At 40.9% G+C, this 27,262-nt stretch overlaps 1 protein-coding gene across 1 annotated transcript in view; it reads right to left on the bottom strand.

The window, feature by feature from the left end:
* The window catches only part of CSTPP1 (centriolar satellite-associated tubulin polyglutamylase complex regulator 1), a gene marked incomplete at both ends in the record, with an annotated part of 82,063 nt that extends 55,592 nt beyond the window's left edge, over window positions 1-26,471 (bottom strand). The window contains 2 exons of the mRNA XM_079536932.1: window positions 16,343-16,445; window positions 26,432-26,471. Of these exons, the coding sequence (XP_079393058.1) occupies window positions 16,343-16,445; window positions 26,432-26,471 (143 nt within the window). The remainder of the gene's footprint in view (window positions 1-16,342; window positions 16,446-26,431) is intronic.
* Window positions 26,472-27,262: the final 791 nt, after the last annotated feature.

The raw sequence follows: 27,262 nt of genomic DNA on the forward strand, positions 1-27,262 counted from the left end.
GAGAAAATGAAGAAACTTTGTATAATTGGAGAAGGCAGCATTCAAAAAGATGACACATACAAGGGACGTTTTTAGGAAAAGAAAGAAGATGAAGGCAAGAATATGAGGGAGTGAGAAAGAATCACAGAACTGCAGGATACTCAGAGTAGTTTAAATCTGAGAAAGAAATGAGGAGGGTTAGCTGTGCAGTGAGACATCTAAATGCACCTGAATTATGTTGCTCAGAAGAACTACAGTACCTGCACTATCTGGAAGCAAATCCTGGCACATCTATGATGGAAAGGTTCAAACATGAAGCTAACATACTATTAACTCGCAGGAGACAGCACTAATATCTTGCTTCTTAGCCCTAATAAAATGAAAACTCAAATCACTCATGTTTTCAGCATGGGATGGCTCTAAAACTACCATGAACATGGCTAGTAGAAGTGACCTGCAGGTAAACCCTAGAAAAAAGAAAAAGACTACCAAAAACTCTAGCAGTTATTACAACTGCATGTACGTGGTATGACCATCACATTACCTATATTTTTATAAATGCTTGCAGGGATGTCTTTTCCAGTTTCTTTTGAAATAAAACAAGTTACCGCTCCAGAGGAACAGCTTAAGTAAGCAAGATAACAACAGCAAGGCAACAAACAGTTCCAACTTTCTCAGCAAGTTTAACAGCTGCTGAGATTAGGATTGCTCAGTCTTCCCCCTGCCTTCCTTCCACTGAAAAATTCATTCCCTTTGCAAAGTCAAGTGGCCAGAGCTTAGCAGTGCATTTGTGCAGGAGAAAGACTTACGACCAAACTAGAGCATCTTAACACACTATCAATTTGTCCTCATTCAGTTAAAAGCAGGTCTGTAAACCTAGAAGCAAAAGCAGAAAAAAAACCTTCTCATTTATCTGGTTAACTTCTCCTTTCCCCCCTTCAGGTTTTACTGTGGTCCTTGGCAGAGAAACCTTTTAACAAGGCTGAAGGTTTCAAAGCCTCCTACTACAGACCTAATGGTTGCCTTGGTCTTCTGTTACCAGGAAACAGCACAGGCAAATCAGAACATTAACAAAAGTTACTAATGACATGATTTTATTTGTCTTGCAGAAGCTGAGACTAGAAGTTGAACGAAATGTTCCTTAGGTAACCTCAGTTCATTACAACACTCATATTTCACACAGGAATTGCTACCTGACTGGTACTCCATTAGCCAAACAGCTTCCCTCATTCACTAAAAGGACATTCTGGAGAAAGATGACAAAGAAATAGAGCAAAAGTCGTTGCTCAGTTGGAAACTCTAAAGAAGCTTCTGCAGTCGAGACTGCAAGGTCTTGCTTTGTCACTCTTTATCCTCACAAGCCCTAGAGCAGCCAAACCACAGCACTGCATCCCTTCCAATAGCACTGCTGAGAAAGCTGCACCTTGCAGCACATCTTGTCTGCACTTGTGGGACTACACAGGCACAGGAGAGGAAGAAAACAGTTTTGAGAAGAGACTGTGATAAAACAGCCCCAGCCCTCAGGAATGGCCCTGCTGGGAACTCTAGCACTCAGGTGCTGCTTCTCCAAACAGAGCTGCTTTCACTGGGGCTTTGTCTTTTGTGTAATTACATTTCGGCAACTTGCCAGAGTTCAGAAACTTTCAAGCACCCTTTTCAAACCTTTGGACTTCTAAATAGATTGTGAAAGTCCCAGGATGCTATGGTAACATCCCAATTGAAACTCACTACAGTAGTTAGCCTCTGCCTGCTGAACTTTGGCAAAGCTAACTATGCATAATGCAGAGAGAGCCATGTGTCCCCGACAAGGACAGAAGAGCTTGTCATGGTCCTGCCTCCCCTTAGCAAGTGCCACCTTTGGCTGCCATGCAGAGAGCTGAAGGAGTGAACAGGACCCCTCCTCTACTAAAGAGACAGCAAAGAACAAGGGCCAACATTCCTTAACTTACAGCATACTATTTGCATTTTCCTCTGAGATCATGATGAAAGAAGGAAAACTCACTGTGAAGGCTCATCCTGCTTCTCTAGCGTGAGCACCTCTTTTTCCATCCCCAACTTCTCTTCCCAGTCCCACTGGTGTCTCCATCATGAATAGACAATTGAGTGCCTTAAGTGAGAATAAGGTAGTCTCAAACTCAAAGAGGCTATGGCTAGACTGAGTGAAACACTTGTAGGGAAAAACAGCACAGAGGACTTGATGACAACATTTTGGGTATTTCAGCATTTGCTTTCCTTGAAACGTGCATTGGACTAGCTCGAGTTTGGTCCCATGGACTGCATGCTCATTTGCAGTTGGAACACATCTTCCAATTTAGTTCCTCTGAAAGGAACCCAGGTCACGAGCTCCAAGCACTTACTGTGCTTTTGGTATGAACCAAAAGCACAGTAAGGATAATCAGGAGTATTAGGATTAGAGACATTTGTACAATGGGTAACAAAGAACTAGCTCTAGCAATAGAAAATACTGGAGGCTTTAACGTTCAGGAAATTTCTGTTGTTAAATAACTCATTCACACACTTTAAAGCATCCCCGAGTGATCAATCACTCTCACCCCAAGGTTACGCTCTCTACTAGCAAAGCGAGCTGTACCTTGCCTGGAACAAGCCCTGAGAGGGAACACTTGAAATAGCAGGCACCACTGAGAAAAAAAAAATCCCAGCTTCACTACTGCTGTGAATAAATTACTGCTGAATGGATGTGGTTTAACATAAACTAATACGTGAAGAATAGCGATCTTAAGTTTACCACACTATGTGCAATATGCAGACCAATCACTGGGTTATTTCCTTCCTTATCACTCTTGCTTGGAAGGTAGTGTAGGAACATTAGCATACCTCAATGCAAAGCTACTGTATTGAGTGCTTTTTAAAACTCCTTAGATAACAATATTTGGGAGAACAAAGTCAGCCTTACGAAAATCAACGTCTTCCTCTAATGAAATTAACAGTACTTTTCAGGAACTTCCACTGAAATGTGTTAGCAGTATTAAGATGAAACAGATGCTGAAAGTTATTTCTGATGGCTGGCTTTAAGGAAATATCCTTAAATATCCTGGGCAGATAGGAAATCATTAACACAACATATTGGTGAGTGATGTAACACTGCAAATAGATGAGATTTTTTGCTATGCTTTCTGTCTCACCCACTCAAGTTTATTTCAGCTGAGGGGTGTGGAAAGAAGGAAAGGAGAGACACAAATGCTAACAATTTATTTTCAGCCTTTTTGGTACAGGCACAGCAATCTCTGTATTCGTGGCGGCATTAGTACATGTGGTACAGAGATTATCCCAAGTACTGTATGAAAGGAAATGAACAACAGCACCTGTGACACAGCTCAGAGCAGGCAGTGAAAAAGCCTTCTTGTGTTGCTTTGTAGCAAAACAAACCCTCTGAGACCAGTCTACAGATTCTGGAAAAGGAAAGGATGAAAGGAGTTGCTGTGCTTGCCCTTTATTACCCGGAATCCCTTTATCTTTTTAGAGTCCTCTCCCTTGATTTCTCCTCTGCTAGGTCAGTAACTTAACACCTTAAAGTTTTCAAATGAAAAGCTAAAATGACCTTACCATGCTGAATTATTAGTCCAGGATTTAAAAAAAAAAAAAAAAAAAAAAAAAAAAAAAAAAAAGCAGCAGCAGCGAATAAGAGCTGGGGAGGAATCTCTAAAAACAGAAGCCTTTTGATCAGAGCAGCATCCTGCAGTTTGCTGTAACTCAAGCTGGCCATTCTAACATAGTAGGAATTAAGGACTCCCCCTGCCAGGCAAGGACCTATTAAAACACAATAGCTGTTTGAAAAGAGTAAGGCAAGCTGATATGGATATAATAGGCCACATATTGAGACCCCTTTCTACTCTGAAATAAAGCTGCTTCTTGGAGTTATGGGCTGGGAAACCTAGTATTCAAGAAGATGGGAAGGGCATACAATAGAATACGGTAAATGGAAGATGGTAAATAGCCATGCAGAAGTCCTCTAAGGTGCTTAGGGAAAAGTAATGAAGCCTCAGAGATAAGCATCAATCACTAAGAGTAGCTTTTTCAGTCTGATCAGGTAATTTCAGACCACATGGTGTTTCAATGAGTCTAGATATGCCTTGATGGTATAAATAGAGGTCTACTTTTTACAGTAGAATACAAAACCACAGCGTGTTGCCCACCACAGAGATGGCTGTGTGAATACTGTTGTAACTGGTTTTATGGAGATCACTGTAAGTTCCTACCCAGCTGCACTCCAAAACCCTCGTTTTACCCCAAACATGTTAAGAAAATATATATCCAGAATTACACAAAGGAAGCTGTTAACTCCCCAGCTAATGTATTTAGTATTTGTTCAAACTGGTCTAGGTAGCCATTATAAGGAAGAAGAAAATTCCTTATTGAGCTGCTCTATGACCTTCAATACTCTGAGGACATGGGAGATTCAAGTCCTCTACATTATTAACACATAGCCATGATCTGTGTTCTTTGTCTTAATTCATAAGCAAACAGATAGTTTTGCTCTCCCTGTCATGTTGTGAATAGTTTCAAGATGATTCAGAAACCATTCAGAGAACTGGAAGCATGGGAGAGAGGATGGTACAAGGAGGAGAAACAGAGTTAAAAATGCAAACTTCACACAGTGGTGTACAGATTTACCCTGGTTTAACAACTTTGGAAGACGCTATGGAACTGACATTGACTGGAGATGGAATTTGATAACAAAACATCAATGTCCACTGAAGGAGGAGTTTGAATTCGAACAGTATTGAATGACCCATCCTGTACTGTTGAGAACAAAACATAATGGTGAGTAAAGGCACACCGGCTTCTCAGAAAGGTGAGGCCAAAGCAACAAGCATAAGTAAAAGGCCCGCTTGCTCCATCCTGCAGGTAGTCTCCTGTACACCTCATTGTAAGACAGTTCCATGTTTTGAAAATCAGAATCTGATTAGTTTAAAAGATAGCAGCACAATCACATCACAGTGACTACAATCCACAAACCACTGAAATATAATTTCTTTACTATTTTCAAAGGAGATTCAATACAGTTCCACCATGTGTGCAGCCTCCATATTTGCTCTTTTCAGTCTTGGTTAGAGGGGGGAATTTTAGAAGGAAAAAATTACAACTAATACTCTTTCACCTATTCAATTTTGTTGGCATGAAATACAGCACATTAAAGACTAAGCAGCTTCCAGTATTTCCATCATGGCAACAAATGAACACCGCTGTTTCCTTACTATAGATGGACCTCCATCAATTTTCATTAACATCAATTTAGAGATTACTTAGCTAAACCACTTAATGCTCACTACAACTGCATGGCTGTAGCGTTGACCAGCCGCTGTTCGTCCAGCATATTTGGAGATATGCAATAGGATTAATTTTACAGGGCATGAGATTACTGCAAATCTCTGAGGATAATTATATGAGGTATACAGAGGTTGTATGGTTTCATCACTAGACAGCATCAAAAGTCTGGTTTTTTTGGAATTGATTTCGTTTGATTTCTATTTGATTAAAAAAGAAAATAATATTAGTTTTTTTTTAAAAAAAAAAAGGAGAGAAGAAGCTAAAATAAGGTTTTTTTTTTTAAATGCGCTTTTCAGTTGAGATAGAACTATAGGGCTTACAACTGTTTGCTATTCATGGTGATATGGAGACATTTAGGGGATTTTATCCTGTAAAGGATAAGGAATCTTATTAGAGAATCTTATTACATCCCATTGCTGTAAGCATTTGTGATTTTTTGCAGCTTGGCATACCCAGGTTAGGAAAAAATTTACATTTGTTGGCCATGTCCATAGTTGAAAGACACATATTCTTTGCAAGGCAATCAGAAATGCTCCTCAAAATTTCCTGTAACACCAGAACATTCTACAGTCTAAGACTGAGCATTACCAAAATGTAAAACACCTCAATCCTGCTCCATTTTTTTCTTTAAAATCTTGCTCATAAAGATAAAATGCATCTCAAGCTTAAATTACTTCATTACTTTTTAATACAGTCTTACAAATACACGAGAGCTGCTCTGAAAATAATGCCTCCTATTATACTATGTTGGTGGCCTCTGATATATTATCAGAGGTGGATATTGGTGATATGGCAGTAGAGGCTGAGTCTTCCCATCACTATTCCATTACACGTTGTTGCTGTGTGACAGCTGGCAGCAGAGAGGCAGTCTGACAGAATGGCTTCAGACATGAAAGTGCATATGAAGCAAATGTGTGTCACTGAATTTCTCCATGTGGAAATAACTGCACCCACTGATGTTTGCTGAATGTTTATGGAAACAAAACAGTGAATGTGGGCACAGTGAGGCACTGGGTGATGCATTTCAGCAGTGACAGCCATGGCAGTGGTTCACTTCCACTGGTGCAGATTTATACGAGAGCGGCATGCAGGCTCTTATTCATTGCTGGCAAAAAAAAAAAAACAAAAACAAAAAAAACCAACATAACATATGGTGGTGACTACGTTGAAAAACAATGTTTTATAGCTGAGAATTTGCTCTATCAAACAGCATTACTCTGCTCTTTCAATCTGAGACAGTTTCCATGGAAATAAATAGGAGGCATTACTTTTGGAGCAAGCTACTTAGATAGATAAAAGCCAAGTATTCTTCTGGAATTGATCTGCTGAATGCATATAATAATCTAGACTCACAGCAAGATACTTTAATGAAACTAAACCAAAAGGGTATTGTTAATGCCGAAATCATCACGTATTCAGCAGTGATTCTCTTCCATCTTGAGACATGTAAAATATTCGTGGAGAAAATAGCATATTAAAAAAATTAATTGCAGATAAGGATTAAACTATGACTCATTACTTGTAAATTCCTTGTAAAGTAAAAACATTACCATTAGTTTCCAAATTTTCTATGTTACTTTGCTTTTCTAAAGCTTCTATGTTCTACTGTATTTCCACTGCCATTTTCCATTGGCACATTCCAGGTGCCAATTCCATGTTTCTAAAACAATTTTCTTCAAAACATTTACAGAAGCTGCAGGAAATCTAACCATTACAGCTGGTGACCAAGTATGAAAAGAGATTATTGCTTTATATACACATTGCAGATTGTATGCAAAAGACTGTAAATAGACCCAGTACATCTGTTGTGGGTAAGTCGCTATTTGTCTCAGTTTTTCCCTCCCTATATATTCCAACACTGAGTGACTCAGTAAGCACAAATAAGCCGTTTTCCAGAATGATGGAGAAAGATGTTTGTCAAACAGCAATGTGCGCATTGAGTATCTGTTTAGCATTACATTGAGCTCAGTTCCAGAGCATTCCTCACTGGAAGACATACAATATAAGATTCTGACTGAAGGACCTTTCTGCTTCTGCAAGGATTCAAACTAAAGCAGAGTGGAGATTTGCAATTAGAAATGCCAAAACAGGGAAAAGGAAGTAACTGTCATATACTATGGATATAGGAAAAACAATTGATAGTTGGAGAAAAAAGAAAAGAGTCATCCAAAAAGGGACACGATGATCCCTATGAAATACTCAACTGATAAGTTATGGCAAAATAACCACAAAGAGCTCACACACAAGAGGCTCATTAAAGATGTTCTTAGGAGCTGCAATGACTTACATATCTCTTTTGTTGCACTGCCAAATGCAGACAGCTCAAGTGGACTGGTCAAGTATGAAAACTACATCACAAACAGGGTGTACCAAATAAAATCACTTCTGTTACCTTCTAATCCAGATGAAAGTGACTAGTTTTCAGCATTCTATAGGATCTTGTCTATTTCAATTGCTCCCTAAATTATTCAGACTTGTTTCAAGAACAAATGTACACATTTGAAGTGTGCAAAAATAATTTGAAATTAATTTCCAGGGATCACGTATGCATGCTCAAATCTGTATTAGCAATATTTGTAACTACAATGAAAACACTGAAAATTTGAAAGCATAAACAGAATTATGAACTAAAAGCAGACAAAGGATAGTGCATTCAAACATAGCACAGAGAAAGAGCACAAACACCAGCCAACACAGATATGTGTAGCCCTAACACTCTTACAGTCTGCCAGGTTTCTTCACTTCATCTTTTGAAAAATTTCAAGTGTTTGTTTTTCAGTGTTGGTAACACTTCCTAAATGCAATTTCAATGATCACTGGAGGCACCTCAACTCTATGGCAACCATGTTGCCTTTCAGCATTCAAGGTTGTATGAAGGAATAGAGACACACCCAACTACACAGAAAGCTCTTCCATAAGGCAGTCAGCCCAATTCTCCTTCAGTTATTCTGACAAAGATTGCAAACATATAATTTCCATTACAGAAAGCAATAGGAACAAAGCAAGTAAAGACAGCATAGATACACAGTGAAGACATGCTTGAAGCATCATATTTGGATCACACTGCATACAGAACTTGCAATTGTCTCTGTTCAAGTAGCAAGAGCATACTGCAGCTTGGCTATTTAGAAGTGGAGGCTTATCCATGGAGAACTGTCCTGTGCTGCCAAGATGCTGATATCAAGTGCTAGTATTTGTATGTTATGGCAAGTTCTCTAGGTTTTCCTGTCACCACAACAGTATTATACGTTTCAGTATTACTGAATACCTCATTAAAAGTAAATATTGCCTCCTGCATTCAACTTGCTCTTCTAACTACAAACTTTATAAATTTGTCCTACTACCAAAAATTCTTCTTTTAGATTTTTCCCCTCTGTTTTCTTTGTAAGGGCTTAGATTCATCCAAGCATGTGCTCTCCTGTTAACTTCTCATGTATGCAGGGAGGGGAAAAATCAATACTTCTTCTAATATATTTGCAACATGTACAAACTACAGTGAGGATGAGTGTGTTATTCCTGTTAATATATGCGTTTTTTTCCAGCAGTTTACTCAATAGCAGCCATCCCAACCAACATATTTGTCACGCTAGGACTTGTTGCAATGTTTGTTACAAAGAAACAACTATGGGAAAAGAAAGACTTTGCAGAACCTGCTGGCAAGATGAAGATATTAATGCTGTTTCTGCTATTAAAAAAAATAAATAAATAAGGCCTGTAATAAAGAATCAAACTACAGGCAATCCACAGGCTTTGCACAAAATTCATCTAATTTCAAATAACAAACAATCATACAAAATGTACACCCCTTACGCTGCAAGCAGGTGGTACTGAAGTCTCATTTCTGCTATGGGCTGGAGAAACTTAGGTTACAAAGGAAAGGCTTTCCTATTTTGATACTTCTCTTTAGGGGCAAGATTGGAAAGCAACAAATGGACCTCAACGGAAAGGCTTTGTGTCCATTAGCCACACATCTGTAAGTGTAGAGATAGATATGCAACTATTATAAGATCCCCAGAAAGATTTACCACCAAACTCAGTCCTGCAAATGCACGTGTTCTCCAGAAATAGGCATTCAAAATGCCTCTCTGAGGAACTTATTCATGTTAACTGCAAAATCTCCTCAGAATTGCTGGCATGAGCACTGTCTCTCAGAATGCATGTATTTATTCTCTCTCTACTGATAACTGCAGAGTAAAGGAGATGCAGACAGCGCTCTTATGCAGTGTCATAGGGATCGAGAAATCTCAAGTAAGAGACTGTCAGGAGCCATCAAGCTCATAATCCCAGCTGAGATTCTCAGCCCAAAGAGCTCCTTCACGGCTGGGCCATTGACAGCAGCAAATTCATCCCTGTCACATGGCTCACAGCAGTCTTGCACCGATTGTGATCATTTTGATTCTTTCTCTCCAAAGCAAAACAACTGCAGAAGTTCTGAAGTTCTGAAGAAGTATTAGAAGAATCACAGAATCACAGAACATGCAAAACATAATGTCTTTTGCAAAAATAGTATTAGAGAGCGTATCAACATGTGCTGTAAGTAGCTGAAAGAATTTTTGCTTCCTAGATGCAAGTTTCTCAAAAATAAAATAAAATAAAATAAAATAAAATAAAATAAAATAAAATAAAATAAAATAAATTCAAATGATGACAGCCGATTAGGCTCTGTCTCTCAAAAAGGGAATACAGTACAACTTGTCAAAGCCCTAAGGACCTTCTCACTATTTCTGTTGTTTATGCCTCCACACTTCGTACAGCTGTAAATGTTCTACAGTGCTGGATGCTGTAAAGTACACGCAGTACAATATAATTTCTGTCTTGACAAGCTCATACTATCCTTGCAAACAAGACACAACAAGTTACAATGAAAAGAGGAAAGATATAGTGCAGATGACAGCAAGATGATGATGATAAGACCTACATACACACAGATACAAAACAAAAAAGAAAAGAAAAGAAAGAAAAAAAGTGGCTCTAAGATAGCTCTAAGAACCTCTCCTCTTTATAAGCAGATAATTCAGCTTATTTCCAGTTGTCATTCAGCACTGCCCTCAGTGAGTGGCTTATTTCTCACAGGCATCCCATCTGTCCCATTTCCGGCCCTTCCCTTCTGCCTCTTCCATTCCCCAAGGGTATAGAGACCATTTTAAACAAGAGGACATTGTTTCCCCTGCAGATTTCATCCAGGTATCACAACATAGAAGTACAAGACTAGACAAGCTGGTGTCACTGCTATTGCCAGATTAAGCCAAAAGAGCAGTACCACAGTAGACCCTAAGGAGCGAGTTGAACAAACGGTCCCAGCCGATCTCAGGAGCAGGACAAAATGAGGTACCTTCTTTACTATAAGCTAATACTTCTCAAAACTTTCTATCCAATGACCTCGAGCTATACAGCGCTACCAATCCCGTTACTCTGAACTAAATAATCACAGAATCACAGAATCACAAGGTTGGAAACAACCTGCAAGATCATCTAGTCCAACCACTCTCCCATTCCTATTAGTACCACAAGCTACTAAACCATCTCTCGTAGCTCCTCATCCAGGCGCCTCTTGAACACTACCAGGGACAGCGACTCCACCACCTCCCTGGGCAGGCCATTCCAGTGCCTGACCACCCTTTGAGAGAAAAAGTTTCTCCTAATATCCAACCTAAACCTCCTCTGGTATAACTTCTGGCCGTTTCCTTGGGTCCTACTATTTGCCTGGGAGAAGAGGCCAGACCCTTTTGCACCACAACCTCTCTTCAGAAAGTTGTAGAGTGCAAAGAGTGCAATGAGGTCTCCCCTGAGCCTCCTCTTCTCCAGACTGAACAATCCCAGCTCCCTCAGCCGCTCCTCATAAGGTTTGTGTTCCAGACCCCTCACCAGTTTCATTGCCCTTCTCTGGACATGTTCCAGGGCCTCAGTGTCTTTCTTGTAGTGAGGGGCCCAAAACTGAACACAGTACTCGAGGTGCGGCCTCACCAGTGCTGAGTAGAGGGGGATGATCACCTCCCTGCTCCTGCTGGCTACAATATTATAAATAAAGTGTTCCCCTGTGTAAAATAGTGCTCTACACAGTGCAGACCTGCACTGTAAACTAAAAATTTATTCTAAAGGACCTAAATGCAGCGTCTAACCACCATTCCCAATGAACAAGCACACTGTAGATAACTTATCAAAACTGTCATCAGAAAGCACACAAATGTGAACACGATCCAGCAGGGATACTTCAAGTCAGACCCAGATGAAAAACCCCTTACAGAAAAAGAGGATCTTGGACATCAATCAGTATGCACAGAGCCCAATTGAGGTAGTGATGCATCTGCAAACAAACAGTTAAGATGTCTTTTTCAATCATCCTGCAATTGGCACATGGACAGGAAAACATTTCGCCATAAACAAAGGAAAACAAGAAGTGTTCTGGGAGAGGTACATTAAAAACAAAAAACAAAAAAAAAACAACAAAAAAAAAACACCAAAACCTTTTAGAAGAGCATTGGACAGCGTAAGGTATCTACCTGCAAACTGGGAGAGAAAGTTTCAAGCAAACTACTACCATAGAAGAAAAAAACAAAAATTACTAATGGAAAGTCTTTTGGTCAAGGACAGTTTTTTGCTGTTTGTTTCTTCCAGCTAAAGTGAAATAAACACAGCTTCCCTTTAAGATCCCAGAAAATTTAAAGTAGGACACAACGCACATTCCCACTGAGTGATCAAATGCATTAGCACAGGGGCCCTCTTTTTCTTCAGTACAGGAACAATCAAGAAAACAGGATGATAAATAATGTATAGGAGGAACGTGTCCCTTTAAGATATGCTGGCGCAGAATTTAGGTTGGAAGAAGTAAAGCAGCATCAGTCTGTAATTACACAAAGGGCTTTCAAGAGTCTGCATTTCATGGAGATTCAAAAGCAAAGCAGAGATTTCTTGGGTTTGTAATGAACAAACACCAGTAGCATTTCAGCAAATCTATAAAATCCAAACCAGCCCTGAGAGAGGCACAATTTTACTCTTTTAGGTAAAAGATGCGGATTAATTGGCAGAAGGGTGACTGAGCCCATTCTTGTAAGAGTCAGGAGTGAGTCAGATGAGAGAAGCCTCAAAGAACTCCCAAGATTGAAAGCAGATGTCCACATGATTGGGACAAATGAACAACCAAATAAAGTGGGAGAAAAAAAGTATCCTTGAAGGCTAAAAATATTCTGGAAGGAGAGCTGTAAAGACAAGGGTCAGGCCTCTGCAATCAGCAATCTTAGTGCTCGGCTGTGGATAGCAGTGGAATACATAACTGGCTTCATTTCCTGAACAAGGAACAACTTATTGCCTGCAAAACACTTCCAGCTTGATCCATACATAGAGAGATGCATGATCACATAGTTTTTCAACTCTGAAATTTCACTCAGATAAGCTAAATCCCAACAAAACGAATCTTTTCTTAATGATCACCTATAAAATGGCTGTTATAACTGTACAATGTTTTCAAGTGACTCCCGGTAAGGCAGGGCACCGCAGTCCATGATAGAGACATGATAGGTAGCCACGAGCATCCTTCTGTGATGAATCCAGTCAGAAGGGTGCATGGACACTGCTATTGTACAGTGTACCCTCTAAAATGAGTTAATACGTAGAACCCATACTTGACACACAAACTTCTTCTCGGACATCAGGGGGAAATTTGGACATCAAGGGGAAATTCTTTACCCAGAGAGTGGTGAGGTACTGGAACAGGCTGCCCAGAGAGGTTGTGGATGCCCCATCCTTGGAGATGTTCAAGGCCAGGTTGGATGGGGCCCTGGGCAGCCTGGTTTAGCATTAAACATGGAGGTTGGTGGCCCTGCATGTGGCAGGGGGGTTGGAGCTTCATCATCCCTGAGGCCCCTTTCAACCCTGGCCATTCTGTGATTCTGTGATTCATTATCTTGGCAAAGCTACAAAACTTGTGTTACTTTATCCCATACTTTAAAAAAAGTTACTTCTGTGGGTCCACATGCTAGCTTGCTGAATTCTGGGCTTAGTCTCTAATTGTAAGTAAACACGAGCAAGGAATGAACAATATGAAAAATCAGACACCCCCAACAAGTCCCTTTATCTTAAATCCCAATAGCATGCTTCTAAATATGGGCATGCCAACCCTCTTTCATAGAATAACATGGAACAAGCAAAACATTGGAACAGTGCACACAAACCTTAGGAATCTCACAAGTTATCTTTGAGTATTAAGGTATTAAGATTAAAATACAAGTCAAGTTTGCTTGACAGAGCAGTACAAGCTGGTGAAGTTCTCAAAGCACAGCCTGAACACACACAGTCAGGTAGACAAGTACAATTTCACTGGGCAGTAAGAGCTTAAAACTAAGCTCTGGGAAAATTCCCGTTCTATCTAAGTCTATATTTGTGATCATTTATTCTTCATTTCAAATAAAGCTTCATACACTTCACATGCTAGGAGTTTCACAGCTCTCAGAATTACTAAGGCTGTTTGTGCTTTGGGTCTTGGACACAATGCCATCTGCTAAGTTCCACCCATATCACAAAAGGAAAAAATGAGTGACCAGTTTTTTATTACTTGTGAAACAAACAAACAAATGTGGTCTATTCCCATCTTTCAGGAAATAAGATGCTCCGTGGAATTTTCAGTGTGAATGGAGCTGTTTTAGAAATTCACATATTTGAAAGTAACTGGGAAAAACATAAGTCCATCACACGGTTGTGCTCTATGCTCACAATTCTGTTTGTTAAAATGATCTTGAATTACTACTTATTCTTTCAGAAGCAGAACAAGAATAGGAAGTGAAAATGGTTATCAGGACATGATGAAGGAAGAAATACTGCAGAGAAGCAGTGTGGGCAGTTTCAAGTAAGCATGGAAGACTTATTTGACCACTATTTAACGTTTGAAGTATATATGCACAAAGGTTTAGAAAACATCCTGAGGTGTCAACTTGAAAGCAGATGTAAACCAAATCCAGTTTGGATAGATGGCTGAACAACAATTCCAACTGGGTATTATATAACCTTGCTTTCAATCCTGGTAAACAAACTTTGATGTGGGTGGAGGTCACTACAGTCATGCTCTTTATCATTAGGAACTTGTTTACTATTTGTTCAGCTGATTAATCTCAGTATTATTTCTGTGGAAAGTCACCTGCATCAGATGGAGCATCATGATTCCCAGTCATATCAAGTACACAAGATTGTATCGTTATTTGTCCCCAATGACTACCACCAGAGATTAATTCTCTACAACCATCACTTAACAATGACTATTAGCACTGCAACTTGCTCACATTGTGCAAGTGCACTGTTTATTTATTTGTGCAATAAGACTTGCATTCCGGATACTATGCATTGATTTTTATTTTTTAATCTTTATATCTTGGTATATCCCTACAGAAAGGGAATGCAGTTTGAGTTCAGGCTACTTTAAAGACAAAATCTTTATATACTTACATATATATATGTGCATACATACATATATACATATAGGTACACATATACATACACATAAATATCCCTGTAAAACTCATGTAGTACCAAATATTTTATCTATTCTAGAATAGATTTTGAAGGTCTTTTAAAATCAATTTTTACTCCAGTTTTAGCTGCAGAGTAAGATTAACAGTAGAACAAGACAACCTTAGTTAGCTGTTTGATTCTTCTTAATTCTACACTTATACAGAAAAGTGTTGCATTGTGTAATTGGGATGATTCCTTTAAAGCCAAAGCTGAATTATCATGCTGAGTGCTTTAATTTCTTGCTCCCCTGCTACCTGCATAAGTCCTTAAAAATGAAAATAATTATTAGCACAGATAATCTTTTCTTACTGATTTGTTGAGAGCAAAATAGCTAAGGTAATACTAAAAACCATATTTCCTCATTACAATGCCATCTACCTCAAAGATCTGTTATATAAGCAGATGTAGCAAGATGGCCCATATCTTACTTCCTCTGCCAAGCATGGTCAAAACCGCACTGGCCTCGAGCAGCTTGTTACTCTGTCTCAGTATAAAAATTTATTTAAAAAAAAAAAAAAACAGCTTTAGGAATTTCCACTCAGATTTGCTGCATAATTTATTTTAGTTACTAATTTACCAGAGAGAATCTCAGATATCTCTAAGTTTAAAATATGCATGGTGCTGGAAAATGTAACCTAAGTTGTCCAGACAGCTCAAGTAGGAAGTTAGATCTCATCATACTTCAGTAAAAAACAAACAAAATAAACCAACAAGGCCCTGGTCAGCCTAGAAAGCAAGCTGCTCCTGTGCACTGAAATCCTCTTCCACAGCTGTAGTACAGAGATTTCTGTGAAATGCTCTGCACAGTCATTAGCCTCAAGAAAAAAATTAACAGGAAAAGAAGCAAAAGAAGCAAACAAGCAGATTTTCAAATGGGCATAAGAAGACAGACTGAAGCATACCAACTGCAAGCACACCCATTACCAACAGATTTTTTAATGAAGTGGCCGGAAGACTTTTAAACACTGTGTAAGACACCAAGTTGGCAAAACATGCAGCGATTGGCTGAGTCAACATCAACAACACTGGAGATCAGTACACAGTTTCAACTCCCCCCACCAAAAACAGAAACAAAACCAACAACTTCCCAAATTAGTAGGAAAAGATTATCTGTGCTAATAATTATTTTCATTTTTAAGGACTTAGGCAGGTTGCGGGAGAGCAAGAGATATTCTATTAGAGCATTCAGCACAATAACAATTACACAAGGGGACAAAACAGTTTGAATCCAAACAGAAAATGAAAGAACAAGCACTGCTGAAACCAGAAACAATCCCTGCTTTTGAAAGTGGCTACTAGCTCTGATTAAGCCAAGCAGGGTTTGCTTTTCTATATGCTTTAAAAGGCTTCATTTCCCAAAGTGGCTGCTTGACATGAATGTAACAGGAGAGGTACCAAACTGAACGAAAACCCATGCACGTTTCTGAGACGTACTCAGGCAGCCCTTGGCTAACCCAGTGAAATCTAGCATTCACAACATAATCAGCATGTGTCCAGCTCCATTCTCCATGTACCCTGCCTGCTTCCAAAAGACTCTCTCAGGCTGGCCCTATTGGCAGTGTCCTGATGTACTTACTATTCAGTGAAGAACCTGGCAATGCCATACTGACTAATATCTTCTCTGTTCTCCAGCAGCTGGCTCACTGCATCCTCCATGTACGTGAGGACATGCCTTTGAGCTGCAAATAAAAGACAGTAAGAGACAGAAATTAGAATACAAGGGGCCTGCAAAGCCCAGACCCAGACCAGCCTTGTTGGGGCCTTACAAAACAAGCCAATGAGCATTTGCTCCCTCATTTAGAGAGCAGAGGTTTTATTCCCCCAGATTCAGATAGCAGAACTCCTGACCTAAATCCTGCCGTCTCTCCTGGCTACACAGTTAGTCATTAACAGCGTGGACCCTTTTTCAAATCCTTTGAGATTCTGCAAGTGAAGGAAGAAGAGACAGAGCTGTGAAAATGCTGAAAATGCTTCTATGCTGGAAAATGCTTATCCAAGAGGAATTCTTCATCTCTTCTGAGTCACAGCCATCTTTCATATATAAATCACGAATAGATCAATGAAGCTGTTGTAGAGATGTAGGTGCTCCCTGCCCCTCCCTGCTTACCAAAGCCAAGTAGCTTTAAGCTTGTTCTGTAAAGTTTTTTCCTAAAGGTGCACAGAAAAGTACATCCCTTGCCACACAAGCATCAATGACTGTCCTTGGAGTGGCAGGTAGGGAACAGACCTCATTTCCAGGAGAGATTTCTACTGCTCAACAGTCAGTCCCAAGTAACTGCCTAGACCAAACCTGAGGAGGTTTCAGAAGAGGCAGATCTGCCAGTACCCAACCACACTAGGAAGTCTTCTGAGTAAGACTACAAGACAAACCATTTTGCTGCTTCTGCAGGGGGCAGACTGCAGAAATCAAGCATTTGCCAGGAAGGAAACAGTGCAGATTTGCCACTGAGCACCTTTGATGTTCTTGGCTGGAAATCAACTCGGAGGAACAAAGAGCTGAGTCTGGCATGATGCACCAGCTAGCAAGCAGTAGACTTTCCAAACCTACAAGTTCAACAATCAGAAAACAAGTCACAACGAACCCAGGAAAATTGTTCCTAACCTGGAAAGCACACAAGCCCTGTTCCCAAAGCACACACCTCCATCCTAAACACGTATGGTACTGCACCTTTGCAAGTAGTGTCGTGTCCTAAAAAGAGCAGGAGAAAACCCTTAGGGGATATAGGAAAGGCGAAGGCTGTTCTTGCTCCTTGCCAATCTGTTCCAGACTTGGCAGCATCACTCCCCTCAACTAGCAACTGGCCAACCACAGACCCACATCAATATTCTTCAAACCATTTTAATTTGTGCTTAATATCCTGGTAGGCATCAAGCCTGTGCCACTTGATACACAACATGGAAGTCCCTTTCATCTTAGTGTGGGGCAGGTGGGCTTCAAGAGAGGCCCGGAAATGATTATTCCCAGTGGATACAGTGATTAAAAGTATATATGAACATTGATTGCTATCAGGGGATTTCTCTGACTAGAACACTTTTTAGGACAATGGTAAAATTGGTTAAGCACACCCTGGAAAACACCTTGCAGCTGATAGCAAAATGGTGAGCCAAAGGTTCAAAGATATTATCTGGCACTAAAAGATACAGGGCGTAGCTTTATTTAATTATTTTAATGCAAAGGAATAAATTTAATTTATGTGAGTGATTAAAGAAAAATAGTTCTGCGCACCTGTGTCCCCCGAGGGAGGAATGAGTTGTGCAGCTCAGTCACGGTCTTAAGATAACAGCAGCTGGGTAACTTTATTTCAGCCCATCCTTCTTCCCTCTTCATTATGTAGCCCATCTTGCACCCAGAAACATCTTCCCAGGCCCCTCTAGAGCTGTCAGCAGTACCAGATTAAGACAGGAAACCACAGTAGCAAAGAGGCTTCCACTTCTCTCAGTCCACAATATGTTCCTACTCAACTGCAAAACCATTTTCTAAACTTTGTGGGGATGTATACACTCTGTTGTGGAAGAGCCTCTATCAGTGAAACACATATTTTTGTTATTCCACTTCTTGAGAGCTGTTAACCTCTCCCCTAAAAGCCTAAAGGAGTAAACAGGCATGGTCCCCACAGTGCTACACATCACAGTAAGACTGACCTCTCTAACAAATACCTTTGAGTCTGCTCCTGGAGAATAAATTAACATTCAACACAGAATTTCAGACATTTCTGATGCCCTTAAAATTGTACACAGATATGTATGGGTCACTGATGAATACTGTCACTGAAAAATGGATATTCGTTAAACTTTTTGTTGCATGGTCTCAGGATCCTGGCAAAGATTGTCTCTCCTTATTTCCCAAAAGGCACATAGGGAAGTGGGGGAGGGAAGAAGACGATGAGCAGGGAAGCTAAAAACAAAACAGCACTTGCAATCTACTTAAGAATCCTCTCTCCTTGACTCTTCAACTGCTGTGCTGTTTCCCAGGTAGCGTGGTTCACACTGCCAAATCAAAGCCCTGCTCTGGCTTCCTGTTTTCTGGCTGCCGAGTTGCACAGAGTGGTACAAGCAGTATGTTTTGTAGCCCAACCAACTCTATCCTACACAGAAAAGCCATAGAAAAAATTAATTTATGGGCAGGTTCTAGCAGGCCAGAGAGACAAAATGAAATGCCACGGGTCTAGTTATAGCAAAACATTAGTGGCATAATTTATATAAAGGGTACTTTCCATAACAAACATTGGAACTATATGGCAACGTTACCTATTTATGTAAGTGCAAAGTTAAAAATTCACAGGGTCCAATGCAAAATAAACATGATTATTCATAGGTTTTCATTCTGTTTCAAACTCTTTGAAAATTCAGGGAGTTATTGTATTGGTACAGATGCGGCTCCTATTTTTTAGGCCAATTTGGCAATAAAGCAACAAGTCCAAATCAGAATGGAAAGCTCAGATGCTCACAAAATGCTACAATTACAACCCGACCTCTCTATTCATTGTCCTTCAGATAGAATTCCAGTTTACTGCAGCTTCCACACACATTATCCTCATCATTTACTGCTTCTGGCTTATTCTACCTATGGCTCTCCTCCCTACTCACACAAAATCCTCCAAGCTAATGGACCATGCAACACCTTTACTAAACTCAAAATCCCATGCCACTACCCCAAAATGGAACCAAGCGTGCCTGCCACACATATTCGGTAGGTACCCCTTCTTGTTGTCAGACCTAAAACCTGCCAGGCACCTCTCACAGAAAGATAGAACAGCATGAAGAACAGAGAACAATCTTCTGGCAGCCAATGACATGATGCTAAGTAAGTTTATTTTCACAGAGTAGCTTAACTCTTATCTTGAAACCTCTAGTGGTGACATTGCACCTAGAGTCTGCACAACTGATTGCAATACATACAACATAGCACTCTCAAAGTCAGCTACCACAGCACTTGAGAGAATGGCACTGATGGCATTGCCACTCTATCACACACCAACATCCCACCGTCACTCACTTGCTCAAGGTTCAAAGTGCATTTTGGAATGACTGCCCTTTAGCTCAAAACCAAATTCAAGGTTGAATGCTGGCTGTTCAATTCAAGCAAGGCCTGATCGGGTCATCCAAGTTTCCTCCGGTTTACAAGTAAAAGGCAGACAAAGAAATACATCCACACTCTGTTCACAATCCCTACATTCTCCATTACAATAGTTTACACAACCCCAAGTGATTCCTTTTAATTATAACTGTATCAAATTATTTTTACATTTGTATTTCAAATAGTAAAAATAGTGCTTTTATAAGCCAATGAATGACTTGTTTCTTCTTACAAGAACAAACAGTTCTGGTAATTTGTAGATTCGACTAAAAATATTCTAAGAACAAGAACTGATATTTGAGGAAAGTCTTGAAGGAAAAGGAAAATACTACTGTGTGAAACAGAATGTATGCACTGACATTCTCCAAGTCAGAAATTCAGGAGGAGGAAGGAAAGTACATGCCACCTTTAAGTAACAATATTGCATATTTGTAAGTTTTTTATTACCAGCAGCACTCAGAGGCGGTGAGGATTAAGACCTTACATGTGCTGTAGTGCCATGCCCTTGAGTTGCACAATGTCCCTTCCAACACACCATGGCAATGTGATGGAGTTAACCACTCTGCTTTTGCATATTAGTTACCTGGCTTTGCAACTTCGGTACACGTCCCTAAGGTTATGTTAATAAGAAGCTTCTCTTTTCAAGAAATCTGCCTTTTTTAAGTGGCCCATAAAACTATCCAACAAAAATAAAACAAAAAAAACCCCTCACCCTGAAGATCAATACACCAGCAGAAAAAAGACTGAAACAAACTTATACAGGATGCTAAAATACACATTGGCACAGGTCAACAGGTATGCTCTGTTTTAAGCAGCAGCAGAACCACAGCCTGGAGCAGAGGTTGAGTCTTATTTATCAAATCATCAAATCAGGTAGCTACATTATTGCTCAACTTGTCATGAGAGATGCCTTCTAATGGATCACAAGCTCTCTACCAGAGCAATATCTACCGTGTGCATGAGTGTTTTTTTGTTGGCTGCTTCATTCCTGGCACAACAGAATGTTTTGAAAAATCAGGAGTGGGAATTCCTGGATAATGAGACTGATTTTTATTAATTATCCTCCTCCTCCTCAGCTACACAACATTAAAGTTTGCTTGTATGTGAAGTGCTCAAAATACACACTGTTTGATGCAATTACCATTATAATTCATTTTAGTTATCAGAATTCCAAGAGCATTACAAGATTTAATGTACATGAAATATTTTTGGTGTTTTTAAATCTCTGCTATTCTCAATTAGAGCTTAATTAAGAGCCCCACTGTATTAAAGCACATTAGAAAGAGACAACTACAGTAACATAAAAACAATTATAGCTAATACTATGTGAGCAATAATAACGCGTATAAACTGCAAAACCAGACCAGCATCAGCTCCAAGAGACTTTTCAGCACTGATGATCTTTCAGGATGCTCTTTTTCAAGTCTTCAGGTATCCCCAAGGAATGGACTTAGCAAGAGAAGTATGTAAATAAAACCAACCAACCAAAGAGCTATATCACTGTATAGCTATAGTTCTTCACAGCTTTGCACAGCTTGGCAGTATAATTTCCGTAACCCTAACAAACAAGATCAAAGGACAGAACGTGTAGCAAAATGGAAGTAGAGCTGGCCATACCAGACATAACACTATGATATGAGCAAAACATGAATGCATGCTAAATGGCAGCACAACACATTGTATTCTGTATATTCACAGACTCAAAATCACTTTCAACAAAAAAATTGAGAAATGGTTCCTTTTGTAATTTTGTTGTGACTGTAACTGAATATTTCTTTCAAAAAATTAATCAGACGTTAATAACAAACCATGACATTATAGTCTTTCGCTGCGCACGCATCCTGAGACCCCACAGAGATTGCCTTCATTGTTCAAGTCCCGCCAGCAACTACCTCCTGCAAGATGCAGTGCAGATGGGAGGCATCAGCACCCCTTCACTGCACAATTGTTGAGCTCTTTTCCCCTAAAAAATAAATCAGTCTGAATTTATTCAGCATGTTATTAACATTGTGGAATTAGTGACCATTCTGGCTTGTTACAAGGACATTAGATAGCTTTTGACAGGCTCCCTATCAAAGCATACTCAAACACAGAGGCCTCTATACTTTCCAGTTCTGAAAATCTACCTCACTTGGGATCAGATTCCATGTGATATCAAGCTAAGGTAGATGTCCTGTAGTACAACAGCAGGTTTGGTTTGAAGCTGCAATCTTTTGGAGAAAGTGTGACACTGAATCTAAGAAGATTCAGACTTATCATCCATACAAGCAAACTTTAATGCATCAGCAGGGAAGTCATTCATCCTCAACATCATAGCTTTCCTATTTATACAAAAGAGTAAGAAAGGGAAAAGGAAAAGGCTTTCTCTTTTTAGACCACAACATCTTGTAGATGAAGTGCTCCACTGGCAAATGTCTCAACTATGAAGAGACTCAACATTTCTCACAGTGCCTAGATAGAAGTGTAGCTGTATGGGAACAGATGAGTCACAGCCTGAACCACTGATTGAGCACCTGGGGAAAGGACACGGTCAGCCCTGGAAGCACAGGTGAAGGCAATTCAGCTGTGTGAACAAAGGGCTGGAGCGTGGCTGCACCTCTGTTAGATCTCATTTAAGGGCTGAGTACCACGAGGGAAGGATCTCTGATTGGAATCCCTCCCTTGTGGAATCTTTTCTACAAGCCTAGATCTTTAGAGCTAGGTGAGCACCTTTACTTTTCCTGTGAAACACCTTTCTATCTATACTGGTCCCTTTGCTGTTATGTTCCTGTATTGTCCTTCCAGTGCACTAATCTTTCCAATTGTAACAGTAGCCTAAACATTGAATGTGATGGCAAAGAAAATCATAAGATCATAGAATCTTTATAGCTGGAAAGGTTGAGTTTAAAAGCTCCCCATTCCAACACCAGAGAACAGGAAACCTACAGTTAGATCATGCTGCTTAGAGCCTCACACTGCATTCCAGGTGAGGTCTCGTCAGTGCAGAGCAGAGGAGCAGGATCACCTTCCTCCACCTGCTGGCCATGCTTCTTTTGATACAGCCCAGGATACTGTTGGCTTTCTGTGCTGTAAGCACACATTGTTGGCTCATGTCCAGCTTGCCATCCACCAGTACTCTCAAGCCCTTTTCAGCAAAACTGTATTCAAATCCTTTCACCCTGAGCTTGTAGTAATAGTGCAGATTGCCAGGACCCAGGTGCATGACCTTGCACTTGGATTTGTTGAACCTCATAAGGTTCATTTGGGCCCACTGCTCCAGCCTGTCTGGGGCTCTCTGAATGGCATCCCATCCCTGTGCCCTGACTGCACCACACAGCTTGGTGTCACCCACAAACTTGTTGTGGATGCACCTGGACTTTCTAACTCAGTATTTCTGTCCAGCAGAAGAGTAAACCCCAGTTCTGTGCAAGATTGCTGCATAACTGAAGTACTTTGCTGGAAGCTACCCTTGGCTTTGTAAAACGTGAATGAGTTCTTTCAACTCGTTAAGCCTAAGAGAGATGAGGAAACAGGACTGGCACTTGATAGCCCCATGCCTTACCAATAAGGTACTTCCTTAATGGCGTATTTGTGTTCTTACATGTTTTATGCTGGCAAAGGAAGAAAAAAAACCCAACATCCTGGAGTTGGGGAGTGGAAAGAAGGAGACCCCAGAGGAAAACTTCCGAAATTTGTGATAATCTTCAGCATTTTCTTTTTAATGGAGAAGATGGGGAAATCTACAATTTGAAGTTTCAGAAGACAGCTGCATGAGTAGAACAATAAACTGAATGCTCTGAGTCTGTTATAAATAATGGAGCAATCACCACTTATTAAACCATAATGAGGAAGGCATGGAAAAGTGTCCCAAATAAGCTTTACTTTGCCTACTGTCATTCTAGTCTCATTCATCAAACGTAAAACACATTTTCATCACTATCCCCAAACACTAACTATTGTTTACTCAGTGAAAATACTGTTTTAAATATCTTCCTTGCTACAGCTTCTTCCCCACAGCCTTCCTGCCATCTTCGCAGACTTCATCTCCTTTCCTATTCACCGAATTCTGGTTGTCTCTGTTCTTCTTCTACCTATTGTCTCACAGTCACTATGGCATGAAATTCGCATTTCCCAGGAACTTCTCTGTATCAAAAATTTGCATTTATTCTTCATCTTGAGTGAATGCCTGATTCATTTTTTTTTCATTTTTATTTTAACTCACAACTGCTTATACTTCCCTTATGTGTGTATTGTCCTCCTAGCATCCAAACTGGGCACAAAAAAGACCCTTACAAATGGGGGGGGAGGGGGGGGGGGGGGAGATAAATACCTCAAGTAGCACAAAATGCTACTTTGGCCACTCAGTTCATTTGGCCTGTTCTGGGCCTTGAGAAAGGAAAAGGGAGAGAAGAGGCTAGGTGAAGCTTTCTCATTCCAGATCAGGAGAGAAAAGGGTGCCATCCAACCTAGGAGACTCAAAAAATATCTTCTGCAGCAGTCTGGGGCAACTTCAGAATGAAATTATAGAATGTGAAACTTTTTTAAAATCACAATTGCTTACAACCCCACAACAGATAACAATATTAACAAGACTTAGAGGTACAGAAGAGGACAAATCCAAATAACAGTAATTTCAGAATGCCAGGGCGATGTAGAAAATGAAAAAGTATCTTATGAACACACTACTTATTGATTTCCTACTATGAAGACAGAATTCATTCCATAGGATCTGTGAGCAGCCTCATGAGGACAATAATAATAATAATAATAATCCTGATCACATTTATAGCCAGTGAAAATATCCCAGCGTAGCAAACACTTTCTAACAGAGGATAGATTGCAACTTAAACAGAAGGACACCCTCCCTACATGATCAACCAAACAAGCTCTTAGACAATTACTTCTCAATCTTGAATACAATCAATCATAGAGTCCTTAAAGTTGGAAGGGATCTTTAAATGTCATCTAGTCCAACACCCTTGCAATGAACAGGGGCGTGCACAGCTAAATCAGGTAACCCACATAGTTGTATGAGTCTTTTCTTAATCCAAAAATTGGAATAATTTAGGTGTCAAAAAAAAAAAAAAAAAAAAAAAAAAAAAAAAGTGATAGATCAGGAAATAGAGAGTGAAGGAGACATTTCATTTCAATAGAGCTGCTTGCACAACATTGCACACATCTCCAAAGTCAAGCTTCTCCTAAGCTTTAGGCATAACACAGAAAATTGGTTATTTCTTATAAGAATTACAAAAATTGGTAGTCTGCTTCCTAGCTTGTTTTGGCTGTTTCAATGCTAACTGACAAGTTTCACACAAGTAAGAGTTAAGCACCTATTTCATTAAAAACAATTAAATGAGCCCAAAACCAAGTTGGCTTGTTACAGAAAGGAAAAGAAAAAAGAAATTTTGCAAGTTTCAGCCTAGAGCAATTCTGTGGAAAAGTTATGAGTGTCTCCATTAATGCGTAGGCTGAAAATGCTGATGTAGTATAACAGAGTGACACACAATTGAAGGGTGTATCTAAATGGCATGCTGCAATATTGTTCTCGAATACCTGAATTAATGCCAAAGTTAAAATCCATAATTCTCTCAAGAATCACCCTGTGCAGAGAGCTAAAACTCCTATTTCCTGCCTCGAGTTTCTGTAGCACAGAACAGCAGTGTGGTTATGTAGGCATGTACAAAGCACCTACTAGCAGTCTAGTAGCAAAAGTGCAGAGGTTCTACTCCAAGAGGATGTAGATCACCCCTCTGCTTAAACTTTTCAGCCCTTTTATTGCTGTGGGGCATTCTGGCAGGGAAGTTGGTTCCTGACTCATTGATCCTAATGTTGGGCTGGAGAAACAGCTGCTTCAGCCTTCCCTTGCAACAGTAGCTTTCCATTTACTAGAAGCCACCATGTTTCTCTAGCTCTGACTTACCAGAGACAGCAAAACCATGCTGAAACACGTATCGCAAACCAACATGCACCATTTCTTACCTTTCCTTATACAACAAAGCCACAGCAAATTAAGTATACTTTAATAACAGTTATTAGCAAACAGCCTCTCGGGCCTAGAAGGTAATGGCTGAAGAGTCTCACTTCAAAAACACTGATTTGAACACACTCCAAATGCTCACAGCTTGCAGTTCATCTCCTCTTTAGCAATTAAGTGATGTCATATTGATTTCTTTCCTTCATAATTATCTTTCACTTGACACAATAGCACCTCATCATTTCACCCTTTAGTTCACTGGAAGGCGTAGCAAAGGGATGCAGCCCACAGGGGAGCGGCTGCTTTGTAAGATCAAAGGTTTTTATCTTATGTGGCGTAAAGAGATCAGCGGGAAACAATACCTTTATTTCAGAGAAAAAGCCCACCTTCCGACCCCCTCGCAGCCGAAGAGCAGCACCCGTTCTGACGCTCTCCTCAGGCCATCAGTTGAGACCGCAGCCCCCTCAGGGAGACCCTGCCCGGCGGTGCCGCTCCCCGGCCGAGCTGAGGCCGGGCACCGAGCTCCCCCCACCCGCTCCGCCACGACGCGGCCCTGATGCCGGCACGCTGCTCGCCCCATCGAGCCCTTCTGACGCCGGACGGCAGCCGGGGGCCTGGGCTGCCCCGCTCCTCACCTAGGTACTCGGGCCCGGGCAGCCGCTCGGGGCTCAGCATCCTGCCGCCGCCGCTGCCGCTGCCGCCGCCGCCGCCGCCGCCTCCTCCGGGCTTCCGTCCGTTTCCAAGGCGCCCGACGCTCCTGGCTCCCAGGCCCGGCGTTGCTCCTCCGCTCGCCCCGGCTGGGAACGCGCCCTCACGCCGCCGGGGTTCCGGCCCCTAAGCTGCGAGAGGCGGGAATGGAGAGACCTCGAGGGAAGGGTCTGCGGAGGAGCGGGGCATCCTGGTCCTGAGGAGGGATCCCCGGCATGATGTGACGGCCTGGCATTGAGGGAGGGTGTGAGTGACGGCGTGGGTTGTGCACTCCAAGGCCGGGCGACTCAACAGAGGGAAAAGGGCTGAAGAGACAAAGCGACATGAAGAGAAAAGTAAGGCTTTGGCGATGAAGATACGGAAGGGTATTGTGTAACAACTTTATCCCGGAGAGCAGGGCCAGCAGTGACCAAGCAGGCCCTGTGCAGTTACATGGGTCTTACATGTCAGTAATGCTCACTCTGCTCCTGTGTTTGTTTTGCAACCCTGGTGCTCTAGAGAGGAAGGAATGGGGAGCATCAGGCATTGCCCGTTGTTCACAGGAAAGTGGGAAGTAGCAGAAGGTCCTGAGCTACTTCCTTCTGCTCATTCTGCTTATCTGGGAATTTCTCAGGGAATGGCCCTTTTCCAAGCAGATACCTTTCCACAACAGGACCCGGCCCTGCTGAGTGCCCCTTCCCCAGAAGCTGGTGGGGCCAAAATATCCAAAAACTTTTGGAATTTCTCACATCAGCAATAGAAAAATCCCAACCCAGGGC

Source organism: Tetrao urogallus (genome assembly GCF_951394365.1).
Source record: "Tetrao urogallus genome assembly, chromosome: 6".
Classification (NCBI taxonomy): Eukaryota; Metazoa; Chordata; class Aves; order Galliformes; family Phasianidae; genus Tetrao; species Tetrao urogallus.